This window comes from Vipera berus, assembly GCF_964194415.1.
Source record: "Vipera berus genome assembly, chromosome: 16".
NCBI lineage: Eukaryota > Metazoa > Chordata > Lepidosauria > Squamata > Viperidae > Vipera > Vipera berus.
The window spans coordinates 7,190,117-7,210,664 of record NC_138219.1 but is presented as its reverse complement, the minus strand read 5'-3'; the positions used below and the strand labels follow the sequence as shown (position 1 = coordinate 7,210,664).

At 43.0% G+C, this 20,548-nt stretch overlaps 1 protein-coding gene across 1 annotated transcript; it reads left to right on the top strand.

Moving 5' to 3' along the window:
• Positions 1-6,804: 6,804 nt before the first annotated feature.
• On the top strand, positions 6,805-19,193 carry PCP4L1 (Purkinje cell protein 4 like 1; the record flags this gene model as incomplete). The annotated part of the gene is made up of 3 exons (XM_081341061.1): positions 6,805-6,813; positions 17,400-17,454; positions 19,048-19,193. The coding sequence occupies 3 exons, from the start codon at positions 6,805-6,807 to the stop codon at positions 19,191-19,193; spliced, it is 210 nt and encodes a 69-aa protein (XP_081197187.1).
• Between the last annotated feature and the right edge of the window lie 1,355 nt (positions 19,194-20,548).

Below are 20,548 nucleotides of genomic sequence, written 5' to 3'. Positions count from 1 at the left end.
ATAGATAGATAGATAGATAGATAGATAGATAGATAGATAGATAGATAGATAGATAGATGATAGATAGATAGATAGATAGATAGATAGATAGATGATAGATAGATAGATAGATAGATAGATAGATAGATGATAGATAGATAGATAGATAGATGATAGATAGATAGATAGATAGGTACTAAAATGACAAAACAGGATAAGGCAGGCTTTTCAGCCAAGGGGAAAAAAGATTTTAAACAAGCTAGAAGTAATGAACTGATATCCAAAGGCGGTTTCACAGGGTGGTTAGTTGCCAAAGAGAGATGGGGGGGGAGAAGGAATATAAATGGTCCAGCGCTAGCCTCAGCCTGGTCCTGGCGTGGCCTGAAGACCTGCCAATTTGATGAAATCAAATTTGATCTTTCCACGTTGATTAATGATTTCCTGTTTGGGCCCCAAGATACGTGGGGTTTTAGGAAAGAACATAGCAAAGACAGCCCTAACCCATCGCTCAACCAGCTCCCTGCTCTCTCTCTCTCTCTTTCTCTCTCTCTCTCCCTCGCCCCCTTCCCCAGGCTGGGCTGTGTCACATGAATTTTTTATCTTCTGCTCTTTTGAGCTTTAAATTAAACATGATGGGAAAAATCGAGCAGAGAGGGCGAAGCAGACAAAAACACAAGGTTTTAATCAGGTTTAAAGGGAGAATTTAGAGATGCACCCTGGGTGCGAAAGAGGACAAGGAGCCACCTTTGGAAATACGGTGGCTGAATTTAATAGAATGACAGAGTTGGGAGGGACCTTGGAGGTCTTCTAGTCTGTTATGGAATTTGTTGTGCAGAGGTCTCCTTGTGCTACCAAAGAGTTGCACAGACAAGGAAGGGCACTGAGAGCAGTAAAAATCACACACAGAAATACACTGAGTTCTAAAAGCAAAAAGTATTTTACTTTGAGGTGGTGTAAGAACAAAAATGCACAGTCAAAAAATAAACAGTCCAGGTCATAAACAATAGCAACAGTCCAAAGAGTAATCCAAACTACAAAGTCTTCTTACCGGTCCAGAGGTCAATACACAGTTCAGGTTTACAACAGTAGTAAACCAACAGCAGAGCAAAAACAGTAACAGTAGAAAGCAGTGAATTCAGAGAGAGAAAGAAGCTACGTTCCTAGCTTCCTCTTATGGCCATGAGAACACTTACACACCCATTGGCCAATTAACAACTTAAAGACATAGCATTATGGTTAATATATTTTCAACCCAACATTGTAGGCTAGCACCATATGCCTAACATTCTCCCCTTTGGGTAGAATAATATATAACTCTTACAATCTTATGCACATTCTTTCACAATTAGCATTGTGTTTCACAGCACCTTGTACCTTCGTAAAATGGTCTGCAATATTTACATCAGATGAACAATACTCTAGCTGTATTAATTTATCTTTGACACATTGTCTGACATTTAAATAACGAAGATCAGTATGTTTAGATCTTGTTCTTACTGCAGCATTATTAGCCATCTTTATTGCAGCTTGATTGTCCTCATATACAATAAATGGATCATTTACATTTAAACCCATATCTAACAATAATTGTTTGTACACTAGCAGTTCTGTACATAACACTGATAGACATGAAAATTCAGCCTCCATTGTAGATAAGCTTATGTGTTTTTGTCTAATAGACTTCCATCCAATCAAAGAATCACCCAACATTACAGCCAACCCTGAGGTAGATTTACGACTGTTTGAATCAGAGGCAAAACTCGCATCTGCATATGCAGTAAGGATTAACTCACGATTTGGCTCTAAATATAACGAGTAGTGAATAGTTTGTTTCAAATACCTTAATACTCGTTTAGCTGATTGCCAGTGTCTAACAGTTGGATTATTGTTGTACCTAGCTAATTGATTTACACAGTAAGAAATATCAGGTCTAGACCAATTACTCAGATACATAAGACTTCCTATCAAAGATTGGTACATAGTCTTATCAAATACAGGACTCTCAACATTAGTGTCCTTAAAATCCATAGCCATCGGAGTTTTTGCTGGTTTACACATTTCCATATTGTATCTCTTTAATAACAGATATTTTACTGGCTTGCGACATCTTAAAACCCCTATTTGTTTTCACAATATCTAACCCCAAATAGTGGCTTATTTCTCCAAGATTTCTAATTGTGAATTTATTTTGCAATCTTGAAATGATAGTTTGTGCTTCTAACTCAGTTTTTGTTATTATTGCAATATCATCTGTGAATAATAAAATAAAAGATAATGCTCCGTTGTGTTCCCTTCTAAACAAACAAGGATCAGCATTACTGGCTACAAAACCTAATGCACTCAACTCATTAACTATACATTTATTCCACTCATAGCCCGATTGTTTCAATCCATAGAGGCTTTTCTTTAATTCCCAACAATCATGGTCTCTATCACTGGTCAATCCTGGTGGTATTCTTAAATAAATAGTATGTTGCAATGGAGCATGTAGATATGCAGTTTCAACATCTACATGGGTAACCATATATTGGTTTTTAGCCGCCCATACTAAAGCTGCTCTTAAAGTAGTTGCCCTTAGACTGGGTGCAAACACTTCGTCATAATCCTCAGTAGTTTGGGCAAAACCTTGTGCAACCAAACGTGCCTTATGGGTTATAGTTCCATCTACTCCCTTCTTTATTTTATATATCCATTTACAACCTATAGCTTGCTCACCAGGTGGCAGTTTTGCTTTCTGATAAACCTTAAGATTCTGCAAAGAATTCAACTCCCTGTTCATTGCAGCTTTCCATGATGCTTGTTCCTTTTCAGGATACATCCTGATCTCATCATAGTTAGATGGCTCTACACTAACTTGACATACTACACTTGCTTCATAGCGATCAGGTGGATGTCTGATACGCATTGAACGCCAAGGAATTACAGGGCTTTGAGTTTCTGTCTCCTTTCCTTCCTCTGATTCATCTATTATCTCCCCTATCTCCTCTTCATCTTTTATATTTACAGGAGATGTATTATCATTACTAGTTACGTTATCAGAGGAGTCCTCAAACACTAGAGGATCAGTATTAACAGTTACTTGCTCTAACCTATCCCAACCAACGTGCCCAAGGAATTTTGCACTAGCACTGTTATATACATTAGTTGTGCCTCGTTCCCAGAAACGATAGGATCTGTGGTTAGCTTCGTAACCTACGAAGTATAATTGCCTAGCCCTATGTTGGCCTTTACTCCTGAGTTGTGCAGGAATGTGGACCCAAGCTGGGGTGCCAAACGTGTGCAGGTAATCAAGGTTTGGTCTTCTACCATGCCATATAGTATATGGTATTTTACCAGTAGAAGTATTAACAACTATATTCAGAACATGGTTTGCACATTTTGCTGCCTCCCCCCACAGTCTATCTGTTAAGCCAGAATCTCTTAACATGGTTCTAATCATGGCTTGTAACGTTTGCCCACGTCTCTCAACAAATGCATTATGTTGTGGCCTATAAGGGGCTGAACGTTTATGCTCAATGCCAGCTGATTGTAGCATATCAACAAAACACTTATTTGTAAATTCAGTACCATTATCAGTAATTATGCACTGTACCTTTCTCTTTGTTTTTCTCTCCACGAACTTCAGCCAGTTTGCAAATTGTTGGAAAGTATCTGCCTTTGACTTAAGCAGATAACAAAAACCATATCTAGAGTAGTGGTCCAATATACTTAAAACATAACATGACCCTCCTAAACTTGGTTTCATGGGTCCAATTAAATCAGCAAACACAACTTCCAAAGGTACAGTTGTTTTGAAGCTGTTTATCCTGTTTGCCGGACTTGCCTTACTCTTTTCCTGATTACAGGCATTGCAATTCAAATACTTACTACATGGCTTCAGTTTAACTCCCTCTACTAATTCCACTGTTTTACGTAGTGAGTTAAAGTTTACATGCCCTAACCGCCTATGCAATAAATGTATACATTCATCATGTGGCTTCTTGTTCTCACATATCGAGTTAGCTTTAACTGTACTAACCTGGTTACTTGTGAGAACGAATAAACCATTTTTCAAATTAGCAGTTACACAGGTTCCATTCCTCTCAATAGTGCATTGCTCCCCTCTGAATGTTACCACAAACCCAACCTTAACCAATTCCCTTACAGATAACAAGTTGAATCTTAGTTTAGGTATATATAACATAGGTAACTGTTCATTAATGCATGGACAATAGGAATTACCTTCACCAGAGGCCTTCATCTTCCAACCGTTTGCTAGTGAAACATATTGGTTGCTGTTTTTCATATTAATAAACCTCTTTTTCACTTTGGTAATGCATTGTGAAGCCCCACTATCAACAACCCACAATTCATTATTTCTGGATGTTGATTCACCAGAAATAGCCAAACCAATGCCCTTCTTAGCCTTCCCACTGCTATTCACATTCTGTTTTTTACCCTTTCTACAGAATTTGGCTATATGCCCTCTAGCCCCACAAGAATAACATTTCTTGACGTTGTAAGCAGTGGCAAATGGCTGCTCCTCTCGTGGTTGTGTCTCTCTCAGCTGGTCTCTGTCACGCCTCCTTCTGGACTCTTCCAGCAGTCTCCCAGTAATGTTAGTCAATGTCAGTTCCTCTCTGGTCAGGACTTCCAAAGAAGAAACATACCCATCATAACTCTCATCCAAAGATGACAGAATAATGTAGACCTGATGCAACTCTGAAAAAATCAGCTCCTTTTCATGAAGCTCTTGAAAAGTTGCCTTCATGTAATTTAAATGGGTCAGCATATCTCCATTCTTCTGCAGACGAGCCCTAAACAGCTTACGTGTAAGGTGTATATGTGCACCCACACTGTCTCGAACATAAAGCCTTCGCAAAACATCCCAACACCTAGCAGCAGACTCCTCACCACGAATATGGACAAGCTGCTGGTCATTCAGTGTTAGTCCAATAATGCAAAGAGCTTTCTCATTGCTACGTTTAAAGTTGTCTAACTTCTTTGCATCCTCTTCGTCATCTGGATCCCAAGCAGTAGTATCTGGTGGGTTATTTACAACAGCCCATAGTCCTTCCTTGCGCAAAAGCAAGCAGCATTTTGTGGACCAGGAAACATAGTTTGTCCCATCCAACCGGGTTATCCAGGAGATGCCTGACAACTGTTCTTGTGCCATTTTACACCAAATACAAACTCAGCTAGGAATACTGTGTGTACTTACTCTCAGTACAGGCCTGGGCCCATAACCAGTGTTATGGAATTTGTTGTGCAGAGGTCTCCTTGTGCTACCAAAGAGTTGCACAGACAAGGAAGGGCACTGAGAGCAGTAAAAATCACACACAGAAATACACTGAGTTCTAAAAGCAAAAAGTATTTTACTTTGAGGTGGTGTAAGAACAAAAATGCACAGTCAAAAAATAAACAGTCCAGGTCATAAACAATAGCAACAGTCCAAAGAGTAATCCAAACTACAAAGTCTTCTTACCGGTCCAGAGGTCAATACACAGTTCAGGTTTACAACAGTAGTAAACCAACAGCAGAGCAAAAACAGTAACAGTAGAAAGCAGTGAATTCAGAGAGAGAAAGAAGCTACGTTCCTAGCTTCCTCTTATGGCCATGAGAACACTTACACACCCATTGGCCAATTAACAACTTAAAGACATAGCATTATGGTTAATATATTTTCAACCCAACATTGTAGGCTAGCACCATATGCCTAACATAGTCCAACCCCCTGCTCAGGTCGGACTAAGGCTTCCTTGCTTGTTTGTACCCGGCCTCAATTATTTTTAAAATAACTCCAGGTGGAAAATATAGCCAAAACACCTTCTTTCTCCTTATTTTTCCCACAAAGTCTTGACCCGAAGTCACCCAGCTGATTTTCATACCTAAGGCAGGACTAGAACTCACCGTCTCCCGATGACTGGCCCAAAGTCACCTAGACGGCTTTCACGCCTAAGGTGGGACTAGAACTCACCGTCTCCTGGTAATCCATCCATCTTAAAGCAGGCTGGCTAGGGGATTCTGGGAGTTGAAGTCCACTGATCTCAAAACATGCCAGCTGGGGAATTCTGGGACTCGGAGTCCACCCATCTTAAAAGCAGGTGGGCCAAGGAATTCTGGGAGTTGAAGTCCACCCACCTGAACCTTGGCAAGGCTGAGAAACCCTGCTCTAGTGATAGCCTTGCAAACACACCATTTTTTTTGCCCCTTCTCTATAAAAAAAAAATCTTAGCTACCGCATTCTTTAAATCCCTACCCTCCCAATTTTTGCAGCTGAGACTTCCCAAGCCTGGGGGTCTCCAGTGCTCTTGGGGAACCCCCCCCCAAATCTCAAATCACCACCACCCCAATCTAAATTGACCAAACTTTAATGAGGTCTTCTTCTGAAATCAGCAGAAACTAACATAAGATATATTTTTTTTAACACACATTAGCATCGCAGCCCATCCGCTGGGCGTTGTGGGTTTCCCAGAGAGAATTGCTGAATTGTGCAATCTCCCTGGGACTCCTCTCTTTTTCTAAAAAAAAATAAAATAAAATTACATTAAAAAAAAAACAGGGGGAAAAAAAGAGAGAGGCAGTTTGTTTACTACCACCAAGCTGGTTTATGCTCCACTTTGGCAAAGGGGCTGTAGAAAGCCCTGGCTCCTCTCATTGGCTGCCCGGCCCTGTCAATCAAAGTGCCGGGTACCTTTGAGTACAGCTAAGTGTGCCAGTGAGCTGGGAATTGAAGCAGAATGCTGTCTGCATGAATGAAAACCCAACAGAGAGAGAGAGAAGAAGAAGAAGAAGGGATATAGCATCTTCCTTGGAGCATCTCCTGAGCATCCGACTGCAGGCACTATGAGTAAGGTACGGGGAGGAGGAGGAGGAGGAGGAGGAGGAATAGAGAAGGGGAAGAGGAAAATAGACAAGAAGAAGAAAGGAGGAGAAGGAGGAGGAGAAGATAAAGAAGGAAGGGGGGAATGCAAGAATTTGGAAGGATGAGATGCGGAGAACGGCAAAGAGAGTACCAGCCTGAAGCTTCCCGCTTGGCTAACGGATTTCCCTTCTGTAAAAAAATAAAAAAGCTGAGAGCCTTTCCTGATGGAGCAAAGAGGTGCCAAAAGGTGATCCAGGGACAAGCGCTTTTAGACCCCCTGCAAAGGGGAAAGGCTCAGCTTAGATTGCAACCGTCTCTGTGTGTGTGTGTGTGTGATTGTGTGTTTTGAATTGCACGCTATAAATTTAACTGCAAGCGGCGGCGGCGGGGGGGGGGGTTTACGGCTTAGGGCGCACTGCACCTGTAGGCACCCAGGCAGGGCGGGTGTGCGAAAGAGAAGGCAAGGCGAGGCAGGAGGAGAGAAAAATAATACGAATAATAATAATAATAATAATAATAATAATAATAATAATAATAATAATAATAATAATAATAATAACAATAGCAATAATCCGGGAAAAGAGTGGGATTACTTGAGCGTGGCATCTACGAGAGTAGGCTCAGATGGACGGGGTGCCTCAAAAAAAGGCTGGGAGAAATTGAAGAACTGTGCCACGGCCGAGTGTGCCCTTTGCACGCCTGTCTTGCAAGGGAGGGAAAGGCTGCCTTTATTTGCCTCTGTTCACAGACATTTCCAGGCTGTCTTGTTGGTTTTTCATCCCCTTCCTCTTATGCCTCTTCAATATACCCTGATCCTGCTTGCAAGGAGGGATGGGAATAAATGGATTAAAAAAAATGTTCCTTATCCTGTATATATGTGTGTCTGTGTGTGTGTGTGTATGTGTGTGTGTGTGTGTGTGTGTGGGTTATAAGGAGGGGAAATTCTCTTTCGGACCGTCGTAAGTCGAGGACTGCCCATGCAAAGCTATCGTTTCCCCTGAGATGCCTCTTTCTCCGGTTTAAACCCCCCCCCTCTGTCTTTTTCAAACATTTATATTTATTTTATCTGAACGTATCGCGTGCGCCTCCTTCCCCCCCCCCCCAGCTCCTATTAGAAACCTGGGCGGCAGACAAAACTAGCATAAACGGAGCTTCAACACGTTTAAATCAAAAGAGACAGCCCGGAAAATAGACGTTAAATAACGTTGTCCTCAAAGCTGCCAGTTTTTCAAATCTGGCTTTTGCAGAGGAGAATTTTGTAAGCTGTTTCCCCGCCGCAATTAATCCCCAATTTGACAAATCTAGAGTTTTAACCCGGCGCTGGTTTTGTAATTGTTAAAACTCTACCCTTTTTTATTTTAACCGTTAGGTCATAAGGCTATCCAAGTGAGTGATGTATAAGCCTTGTCAATAAATAAAACCAATGCATATAATCTGTTGGAAAAGGATCTTTTTTGAGCCAGGCGTTTGGCTGCTGTTGTTGATGGCTGTTTTTAATTATTTGTAATGCTCCGAGTTTCCTATCTGATGTTCTGTTTTAATTGCAATCTGCCAGGAGACCTCCAGAGTCAGCGGAATAAATCAATTTAATAAACAGATTCAAGCAACTATCCTGGCTTCCTTTCATCCCCAAAGTCGAGTGAGAACAACATTTTGAAATTCAGAGAAAGCCAGAATGGAAATCCATACATTTTTTTTTCCTAGTTTGGTCAGGACAACCTATCATAGGTTAATCGACACGGGGCACCAGGCAAACCTTTGGGAGTCTAGCATCATGTGAGAATTCAGTCAAGCTGGGGGAAGCAAGTCAGTAGAAATAGAAATAAAAGAACGGAGTCGGAAGGGAACTTGTAGGTCGTCTAATCCGACCCCCTGCCCCATCGGTCAAGGTTGCACGCGGCTTAATTTTGGCAGCATCGCCTCTTTGTAACTTGGTTTGTTAATCTGGGTTTGAGGCTGCACCTGCTGTAGGACGGAAAGGTAATTTGAGGATGGATTCACATCGTAGGACTCTGGTTGGTGGGAACAAAAATGGTTGAGAATTTCATTATTAAGTTATTTTTTTTCATATTTTCTCTAAAACTAACATTTCTGGCTCAAACATAGCTATGTACAAGTAGTCCTTGATTTATGACAATGGGGACCAGAATTTGTATTGCTAAGCAAGATGGTTGTTAAGCTCATTTTGCCCCGTTTTACGACCCTTCTTGCCACCGTCCTTAAATGAGTCGCTGCAGTTCGTTAAGGGAATCCCGTTTCCCCCCTTGGCTTCGCTTCTCAGAAGATCGCAATAGGGGATCACGTGACCCCAGGACACTGCAAAACTGTCACAGATGTCAGTCAGTTGCCAAGCGTCTGAATTTTGACCCCTTGAGCATGAGGATGCCGCAACGGCCGTAGGTATGAAAAACGGTCATTAAGTCCCTTTTTTTAAATGCCGTTGTAAACTTTGGTCTTTAAATGAATACCGTTGTAAGCGGAGGACTACCCGTGCAGTTGCATGTTGGAGAAAGTAAGTCTCCTGCTTTGAGTGGGGTGAATGGGGTGGGGTTGGACTAGATGACCTCCAAGGTCCCTTCCAACTCTTGTTATTTTGTTATTATTCTGCTTGAGCAGGGAGCTGTTATTCTGGAACTGTATATCGTCCTTTGGGGCTAACCAGATCTGATCTTCCAGTCTAGTGTGAAATATCCTGGATTTTCTTTTTTTGAAGAAAGGCTTTAGAGAAAGGATTCGTGAAGAACACCTCGCTGTAAATTAATTTTTTTAAAAAAGGGAATAAAAAGAGTCGGGATCCAGCTAAGGTTGCAGAACCGAGAAACGTATTGATTTGCAAAACTCAAGCCAGTTGGCATCCAGCTAATTTAAGACTGCAACGTTACACAAGGGGACACTTAATTAACACAACTTGAGACTTTCTGGATGCCTCGTGGGGGGGGGGTTGTCTCCTCCCCCCCCCACCATGTCCCCATTGGGATGTCTCCGCAGCGTTCCCCCCCCCCACTCCGGTAGTTAGATTGACAGTCCTGGGGCTGATAAAAAAAAAACCTACACAAATTTTATTCAGCTCTTTATCAAGATGTGTTCAAACGTGGAAGTGTTTCATTTGATTTGCGGTGGCTTCATGCAGGAGGCGGCTTCTGGGGCAACCTTCCTGGCAAGAGCATGGAGGGAGTTCGCCACCTTGTTTAGTGACCGCCTCGTTTAGCGCCCATTCCCAGTTAGGACAGTGATTGTTTTTTTTTAAAAAAAATAAGTTTACAACTGAACACACTTGACCACCTTTGTGGCTGTACAAAGCGAAGGGAAGCTGAAGTAAGACCGTAAGCACAGTTGTGCTTTCACGTAGTGACCCCTTCGTTTAACGACTGAGTTGCCAGTCGCAAATACGGTCGTTAAATAAGAACTTCCTCCATTGTTTGTTTTTAAGTTACAACCAACCCTTAACAACCTTTGTGGGACTCTAAAGCCAAGGCAAGCCGAAGTAAGACTATATGCATAGTCATGGTTTCACTTAGTGACTGCTTCACTTAATAACCGATTTGCCGGTCCCTATTTTGGTCATGAAACAAGGACTGCCTTTTTTCATAGATAGATAGATAGATAGATAGATAGATAGATAGATAGATAGATAGATAGATAGATGATGGATGGATAGATAGATAGATGATAGATGATAGATAGATAGATAGATAGATAGATAGATAGATAGATAGATAGATAGATGATAGATAGATAGATAGATAGATAGATAGATAGATAGATAGATAGATAGATAGGCAGAGAGACAGAGAGACAGAGAAGGAAGGAAAGTATCATGGAGATAGATAGATAGATAGATAGATAGATAGATAGATAGATAGATAGATGGATGGATGGATGGATGGATGGATGGATGGATGGATGGAGAGAGAGAGAGAGAGAGAGAGAGAGAGGGATGGATGGATAGATAGATAGATGATAGATAGATAGATAGATAGATAGATGATAGATAGATGATGGATGGATGGATGGATGGATGGATGGATGGATGGATGGATGGAGGGATGGAGGGATGGACGGATAGACGGATAGACGGATGGACAGATAGAGAGAGAGAGAGATCGAAAGAGATCCATTAATGGAATCAATTTCCATTCTCATCGCCCCCCAAAAGCTTCGTTTTCTCTGCTCTTGTTTCTTCCTGGGTGATTATCGGAACATATGCTGCTGTTTCTCCTGTCTCTTTTCTAGTCTTTCCCTGTCTGCAATGGTGTGCTCACTATGGGATGGATTTGCAGTTGCCTTGGCAACAGAGGAAGGAGAGGAGAGACCTCTTCTCAAGGAGAAAGGCTTAAAAAAAGAAAGGAAAAAGTACAATCTGCCTTCCAAAATTCCAGGGAAGGAGGCGTGGGGGGGGGGGAGGTGAGAAGGAAAGAATTTGGGGACGGGATGGGGCTGATTTGCAGCATCCAAAATGTCCCCGCCTCCAAATTCTGCGAGGGTGGGGGTCCCATCCGGAGGGCTGGCACGATGATCAGGATGATGGAAGGGGTAGTCCCAGCCAGTGAGGGGTGGGTGGGGAATGGGGAACACCATTCCTGCTTTATTTATGAGCTGCCGGCGACTTCTCTTATGCTAAAAAGCAAGCAATGATTTAGGCTTCACTGAGCAGTTTTGAAAGCTTTAGCGGCAGCCCCTCAGTTGCTTAATTGTGAATACTTTTAAGCTAGGTTGGGTTTTAAGGTTAGGGTATTGTGCCGGTCCAGGAAATGGGCTTATTCAGGAAACAAGGCATGGGAGGTATTGCATGGGCTTTGCAGAGTTTGGTTGGTACAATATATATATATATATATATATATATATATATATATATATATATATATGGATCCTTGGTTTTTCGGGTTTTTCCCCGCGTAGAACTAGAGGTGTAGGCGCAACGTTGCGCCTACACCTCTAGTTCTACGCAGGGAAAAACCCGAAAAACCAAGGATCCACATACAGGCACCTGCGAAAACCTCAGAAAACATATATATATATATATATATATATATATATATATATATATATATATATGTAGGTCTAGGGTTTCTTCCCGCGTTCCTTTCATCTTCAGAAGGTTGTGGCGACGTTTCGACGAAATCCCATCCGTCATCATCAGCCCCACCGGCAGTTGGAAGGAAAGGAACAGACAGACCACGCATTGCTCCTGAAAGCAGCAGGAGGAATACTCCGGCCTGATGATGACGGATGGGATTTCGTCGAAACGTCGCCACAACTTTCTGAAGATGAAAGGAACGCGGGAAGAAACCCGAGACTCTAGACCTACACATACAGACACCCGCGAGAATCTACGAATATATATATATATATATATATATATATATATATATATATATATATATATATATATTAATCCCATTTATATCCCGCCCTTCTCCGAAGACTCAGGGCGGCTTACAATTTAAAGCACAAATCCATGTGCTTCAATATGCAATATGCAATATGCAATAAACTGCAATATGTTAAGTCAGGGTGAGGAAGGAGAAGCTGAGATAGGCAGTGACTGAGAAACTGCTTAGAAGTTTTTTTTCTTTTTTAGTGAAGTTTATTTGCTGTTGTTTTTAGGGCTGAGAAGAAGGGAAAGAGAGAGGAGAAAGAAAGAGAAAGAGGGAGGGAGAGAAGGAGGGAGGGAGAGAAAGGGAAGGGGAAAGAGGAAAGGAGGAAAGAGAGAGAGAGAGAGAGAGAGAGAGAGGAAGGAAGGGAAGGAAGGGAAGGAAGGAAGGAAGGAAGGAAGGAAGGAAGGAAGGAAGGAAGGAAGGAAGGAAGGAAGGAAGGGACGGAAGGAAGGGAGGGAGGAAGGAAGGAAGGAAGGAAGGAAGGAAGGAAGGAAGGAAGGAAGGAAGGAAGGAATTTCTTTCCACAAAATATAATTTTGGAACTTCCTGCCACAAGGTTTGCTAAGAGCAGAAAAAGTAAAATAGGGCTGTCCTTTGCTGAAAGACCTTCTGGCAGATGAACCAAATCAATTGAAAAGGAGAACAAGTAAGTGCCAAATGTCCATTTTGGGGAGAGGGGGGGGGAAGAAAGAGAGGCCAGGTAGCAACTATCCAAGTTTATATTGCTGTGTTATGGATGTTTTTAATTTCGGCACATCCCCAAGGGTCACAAGATTTCGCCGCTTTAAAAAGCCAATAAATAAGTAACATTCAAAAGTTATGGAGGCTTAGCTTGGGAAACAAGCTGCTCCCGTTTCTTGGCAGGGCCTGCCTGACGTGCCCAGGGGCTAAAATTTGGATTTGCAAAACACAAGTGTGCAGAAGTGGGACCTATTTGGGCAACTGGGTGATGTGTCTTATGCTCCCCAGAGTCTCTCGGTTGAGTAGGGCAGCTTTAGAAGCGGAATAAATTGAACCAGCCAATCAATAAATCACTTGATTCAATCCAGAAAGGGCTGTAATAAACCCCCACCCCACCCCCATTTTAACTTAGATTAGGGCGCTGAGAGACCCGTTTGTGGAATAACAGAATAACAAGAGTTGGAAGGGACCTCGGAGGTCATCTAGTCCAACCCCCTTCTCAAGCAGGAAACCCCTAGCCTAGACCATTCCAGACGCAACGTCTGTCCAATCTTTTCTTTCAAAGCTCCAAACTCAAAACACCCACAAGTTCTGGAGGCAAGCAGTTCCACTGGATCATTGTTCTCGCCGTCAGGAAATTTCCACCTTAGTTCCAGTTTGCTTCTCTCCTTGGTTAGTTTCCATCATTTGCTTCTTGTCCTGCCTTCAGCGGCTTTGGAGAATAGGTGGACCCCCTCCTCTTCTTTGGGACAGCCCCTCAAATACTGGAAGACTGGTATCACGTTCCCCCCCCCCCGCCCATTCCTTCTTTTAATTAAATTAGACCTGCTCAATTCCAGCAACATCCAGTCCCCTGATCATTTTTATGGTTCTTCTCTGCGCTCTTTCTGGAGTCTCAAGATCTTTTCTAGGGGTTGCATGACCTCTGTCGAAGCCATATGCTAAATCACTACATAAAATCACAGATGTAAACATGTGCAGAGGGCTTTCGTTGTGGCATCTTGTTGTTGTTGTTAGCTGCGAAGTCGTGTCCGACCCATCGTGACCCCATGGACAACATTCCTCCAGGCCTTCCTGTCCTCTACCATCTTCTGGAGTCCCTTTAGGCTCAAGATAGATGATAGATACATATATAGATACATAAAGTAGATGGAAGATGGATGGATGCATGGATGGATGCATGGATGGATGGATAGACAGACAGACAGATAGAAAAAGAGACACATAGGTAGAGGGAGAGATGATGGATGGATGGTTGGATAGATAGACAAATAGATGATGTTGTTGTTAGCTGCGAAGTCATCTCCAACCCATCACGACCCCACGGACAACGTTCCTCCAGGCCTTCCTGTCCTCTCCCATCTTCTGGAGTCCATTTAAGCTCACGCCTCCTGCTTCAGTGACTCCATCCAGCCACCTCATTCTCTGTTGTCCCCTTCTTCTCTTGCCCTCCACCTTTCCTAGCATTAGGCTCTTCTCCAGTGAGTCCTTCCTTCTCCTTAGGTGGCCAAAGGATTTGAGTTTTAGCTTCAGGATCTGGTCTTCTAAAGAGCAGTCAGGGTGGATCTCCTCTAGGACTGACCGGTTTGATCGCCCTGCAGTCCGAGGGGCTGGCAGGAGTCTTCTCCAGCACCACAGTTCAAAGGCTTCAATTCTTTGGCGCTCAGCCTTTTTTGTGGTCCAACTTTCACTGCCATACATTGCAACTGGGAAGACCATAGCCTTGACTCTACGCACTTTTGTTGACAGGGTGATGTTGTAACGACACCCTAATCGTCTTTGTTGCGCTTCTCTGCACTGGTATTTGACACGAAGGGAAGGAAACTGCCACCGGCACATTTGTTCCACTCTGCTTCAAACAAGGCTTCGTCATTATATTCTCCATCATCCTGTTCCTCGGCTCCACCTCTGGGCCCTATTGCTGGCCTGGCCCTGAGTGACAGCAGCAGGGCGATGGGTATTGTTATCCCAGCAGGGAAGCTGGCTTTGGAAACAGTTGGAAAGCAGAGCAAAAAAAAAGAGAGAAATACATCTGCCTTGGAAAGGGAAGCAGCGAAGCTTCATACCCAGTCGAAATAGAAAAATAAAAAGCTTTTCTGAGTTTATTTATTTACTCCCTTTGCCAATTTATGCCGTATAGCTTACTCCTGTCCGCATAAAGCCACTCTGGACAGAGGACAGACTCACGCCAAGTTTTTGTTGCTAAGTGGAACATTCACTAAGTGCCCCATTTTATGACCTGCCGTTGTTTAAATGAATAACACGGTTGTTAAAATGGATCCGGCTTCCCCCGCTGACTCTGCTTGTCAGAAGGTCGCAAAAAGGGGATCACGTGACCCCGGTGGATGCCGCGTCCGTCATAAATACGAGTCAGTTGCCAAGCGTCTGAATGGGGGAATGCTGCAACGGTCGTAAAAGCGAAAAACGGTCCTCAGTCACTTTTTTCAGGGCTGACCATTTAGCGACCGTTCCGAGTTCCAACGGCACTGAAAATCTTTATCTTTTTATCTTTATTATATTTATATACCGCCCTTCTCCCGAAGGACTCAGGGCGGTGAACAGGGCACATAAAAATACAAAATACAAAAATTAAAAAAGAATTAAATAAGAGCCCGAGCTAAAAACAGTAGCGTAATAAAAATCCCCAATGAAAACCCCATTATGGCCATTTTCACACTTAACGACCGTCTCAGGATCCTCCAGGGTCACGTGATCAATATTCAGATGCTCGGCAACTGACTCACATTTATGACGGTCACGGTGTGTCCCGGGCTCACGCGATATCCCTTTTTGCCACCTTCCGCCGAACAAAGTCAACGGAGAAGCCACGTTTATTTGCCTTACCAATTGTAACACCTGCCGTGATTCGCTTCACAACGGTGGCCAAACTCGCTGAGCCAATGTCTCACTTTTCAACAGACATTTTGGCCACACGTTGAGGACTAGCTGTATATAAATAATAATAATAATAATAATAATTCTGGGGTGACCTGGGCTTGAGGTCAGGATGGATTCGGGAAAAGCGCAAGGGAGGAACAGACAGATGAACAGATTAATTTTGTGGCATATAAAGAAAAATTTGCCAAAACACACCAGAAAGGAACACACACACACACACCACCCCTTTTTCTTTTTTTCCTTTTGCAATTCCTCCTGCTTCTTTTCCTCTGCTTTGGGGGGGGGAAGCAAAGAGCGTTTAATTGCTCTTTTCCAGCTTAATTGCCCACTGGGGTCTAATAAAGATCAGCTGGGCTTCCTCTGCGCACCCAGGCTTCGGCTGGCCGGTAGGAATTCCCGGCTGCTCAAGGAATCCACTGATTTGCTTTCTATTTTCCCAGCCAGGCTGGTTATATTTTTCTGAAGGGTCTAAAAGGGGAAAATGAGAAAGAGAGAGGGATAATTGGGTTAGAGGATAGACAGAGATGGATGGATGGATGATAAATAGATAATGCGGAGAGTTAGAGAGACAGAGAGATAATAGAGATAGCTATGGATGGATAGATTAGATGGATGGATAGATAGATGGATAGATATAATAGGGAATATACACAGAGATGGGAGATAGATAGATAGATAGATAGATAGATAGATAGATAGATAGATAGATAGATAGATAGATAGATAGATAGATAATACATATAGGGATAGATAGATAGATAGATAGATAGATAGATAGATAGATAGATAGATAATACAGATAGGGATAGATAGATAGATAGATAGATAGATAGATAGATAGATAGATAGATAGATAGATAGATAATACAGATAGGGATAGATAGATAGATAGATAGATAGATAGATAGATAGATAGATAGATAATACAGATAGGGATAGATAGATAGATAGATAGATAGATAGATAGATAGATAATACAGATAGAGATGGATAGAAAGATAGATAGATATAGACAGACAGACAGACGGAAGGGATGGTAGAAGGAAGGAAGGAAGGAAGGAAGGAAGGAAGGAAAGAAAGAAGGGAGAGAGAGAGGGAGGGAGGGAGGGAGGGAGGGAGGAATAGACAGATGAACAGATTAATTTTGTGGCATATAAATTTTTGTGAAACACCTTTGGAAAAACACAGGCAACCTATTTGAACGGATGCAGCATTCGTGTTTGGAAGGAGGCCCAGAAGAAGGAAATAATTCCGAAAAAAACCAAAACCTTCTTTTGCAGGGACAAGAAAAGCAAAGCAAAAAACCCACTGAGCTTCCGCAAAACCAATTCCACAAGGTGTTCAAAATAATAATAATAATAATAATAATAATAATAATAATAATAATAATAATAATAATAATAATAATAATAATAATAATACAGTAGGTCACGAGGCCAGCCTTCTGTTCCAAAGCTGCACCCTCTAGGAGGACCCCTGGCGGGGGGAGGGGGGGGAGAATCCGAATCCTGGTGACTCGGCAGCGAAGAAATTCATCTTCCCCAAACCAGCATGGTCTCAAGACCTCCTTCTTTCTCTCTCTTTCCCCCGCAATTCATTCTCTCTTTTCTTCTCCGCAGCTGACCTCCAATGAGTCACCCATCTCCAGAGAGGTCCCGAGGCAGGAAGAAAAAGGTGAGTGAGACTCTGTTTCCCTATATTTATGCCGATCAATTAACCAGGAATGTTATCTAGGGCACATGGAGGAGGCCACAGAGGCTGTAAATAGTGCCTTTCCTTCTTGGATAGGTGGTCAAGAACTCCTTTTCAAGTGCCTTTATTCGTGGATTATTCTATTTATTGGTATCCCGCCTTTATTGTTTTTACCAATAACTTGAGGCAGTGAACATATCCCATGCACTTTCCTCCTGTTTTCTCCCCCAAAATAACCCTGTGAGGTAGGCTGGTCTGAGAGGGAGGGTTGGCCCAGAGTCATCCAGCTGACTTTCCTGCCTAAGGCAGGACTAGAACTCACCGTCTCCTGGTGACTGGCCAAGAGTCATCCAGCTGGCTTTCCTGCCAAAGGCAGGATTAGAACTCACCGTCTTCTGGTGTTTGGCCCAAAGTCTCCCTCTGGCTTTCCTGCCTGAGGCGGGACTAGAACTTGAGTATTACCACCTCGCCTTTCCCGCCCAAAAAACCCCCAACCCTGTGAGGTAGGCTAGGTGGAGAGGGAGGAGCCATCTGTAGCTGGGAACTTGAACCCAGCACCTCGTCTGGTACCTTCCCTACTATCTTTTGCAAAAAAAAAGGATAAAGGTAAAGAGGCAGGGATGCTCTCTCACCGTATTGGATAGTGGTTGCTAGGCAACGTGGAAGCAGTGACGCTCTCTTGTCTATGTTCCAATATGGGTGGTTGTCCGCTTCTGGTTGCTAGGTTACCGTGTCCGCTTGTAAGTTAACGCAATAGCCAGAAATCCTGGTTTCCTTTGCTGAACGGTTCATCCGCTGTCCAAGGATAAAAATACATTTTTAAAATCTGGTTGTATTTTAATGATGAGGGGGTGCACAACTGTGTCTTTTTTAAAAAAACTGCAATTGGACTCTGGATTTTGGTAAGTGAAATATTGCAAAAAGCGAGTGACTTTCTGGGGGTGTGGGGGGGCGGGGCGGGGGAAAGGAATTTCCTGCGGCAACCGAGAATTCTGGGAGTTGAAGTCCACGTGGCACCTCGGCGTCGGATCTATACAACAGCATCGTACAAAGGGTTAAAAAAAAAGTCACTTTGAATCCTGAGATGATCAGGATTCGCTGCTTGTTGTTCAATGAATAACCTGGTTGTTCAGTGAAAATGGATTCCCCGTTAACTTTGCTTGTCGGAAGGTCGCAAAAGGGGATCACGTGAACCCAGGACACTGTGACTATCATAAATACGAATCAGTTGTCATGCCTCTGAATATAAATGACCGCGAGGACGATGCAATGGTCATAATTGTGAAAAAGTCATAACTTATAACTATTATAACTTTCAACAGTTATAGACAGTTGTAAGTCCTACTATTTCTTTCTCCTGAATCACCCTGTCTTTTTTACCGATCCCCCTACCTTATTGGCTCAAACCAATAACCCCACAGCTACCAATTCAAAGGTACTGGGAACTGTGGGGGGGGAAATATCTAAAATATTCAAATTATTTTGGAGGCCGGAGTGGGGGGGTGTTGTTTGATCTAACGAGGGTCTTGTTTGCAATCCCGCTGAAAAACTCCACGGATTGCTTTCTCCCTGCAGACAAAATCGAAACCCCCAAGAAAACGGAGCCCGAAGAGGAAGAAATTGATATAGATTTAAATGCCCCGGAAACGGAGAAAGCTGCTCTCGCCATCCAGGGGAAATTCCGGCGTTTCCAAAAACGGAAACAGGACCCCAGTTCATGAGCCTTTCCGGAGTCTTCCCGCCTCGCCTTGACGCGCTTTTCCTTCTCCCGTCCCTGAAACCCGCCGCAGTTCCATTTCCTCTCTTGTCTTCCCACCCCGAGGAAGGGGGGAATCCTCTGATCTTCATTTAATTTAATTTTTGCACGTCCTGGAAAAATGGTCAAAGCAGAGGAAGGGAGGGGGATGGGGTGGGGTGGGGTAGGTGAAAGGCACACACGCCTTCCAGTCTGCTTCACCAGAAGCCACCGATAATGGGCAGAGCGAGAGATGTCGCTAAATCCTCGACTTACGACTGGTTGTTTAACCAGCGTTACAACGAGCTTAAAAACAAATCTACTTATGACTCATCCTCAAAGTTATGACTGCTGTGCCTCTCTCGGCACAGATTAGCAATTGAGGAACTCGGCAACCAGCTCTCATTTGTGATGGTTGCATTGTCCCATGGTCGCTGTTTGTGACCTTTTTTTGCTGCTTTCTTGGAAAAAACAGCCCTTCGGAAGAACGAACCACGTGATTCGTTTGAGGACTACCATGACTCGCTTTATAACAGTTGTAAAAACAGTCGTGAAATTGAGACCGGTTATATGGTGCCTCGACTTACGACAACAATGACTGAAAATCGGGGTTCTGCTGTGATCGTAAGTCGAGGACAACATATAGGTAAGAAACCTAGGCTAAGAAGATTAGAATAGCCATTGGGTCGATTTGAACCAAATACTTCATCCTTTTTTCCTCCCCTCTATCATCAAGGGGGGGGTTTTTTACTCCATAAATGGAGGGTTGAGATTTTAGTCTCCCTTTTAGCAGATTGGGAACGCAATTCCCTTACTTCGATGCCAACTTCTAAACATTTATAGTGAAGATGCCATATTGACGGGAAATTATTATTTTTTCCCCCAAAAGTTTGGTTCTCCTAAAATCCTTAAAACCTTGCTGTGACGTTTGAATCCTTTGGGTACCAAATCTGGACCACTAAGGACCTCTTGCAAAATTGCAAAAACGGAAAATTTGCAAGCCACTTCCAAGTTCCATGTGAAAGGTAGGATTTTAAAACGGGTCCGTTTTGTGTCCCAATGTGGTCGCCAAAATTTTCCTTCGCTGTCTGATGGAGGTCTAGGACAGGGGTAGGCAACCTCGGCTCTTTTATGATTCATGGACTTCAACTCCCAGAATTCCTAAGTCAGAAGGAAGTCTATTAGTCATAAAAGAGCCGAGGTTGCCTACCCCTGGTCTAGGACAATTTGCCGCTGCCAACCTGTCATGTTGTGGGACAATTCACTCGATGTGGGACAATTCAACACCGTATTAATCATTTCATTCAGTTACTTTTATTACTGGTGACCATGTTTTCATTT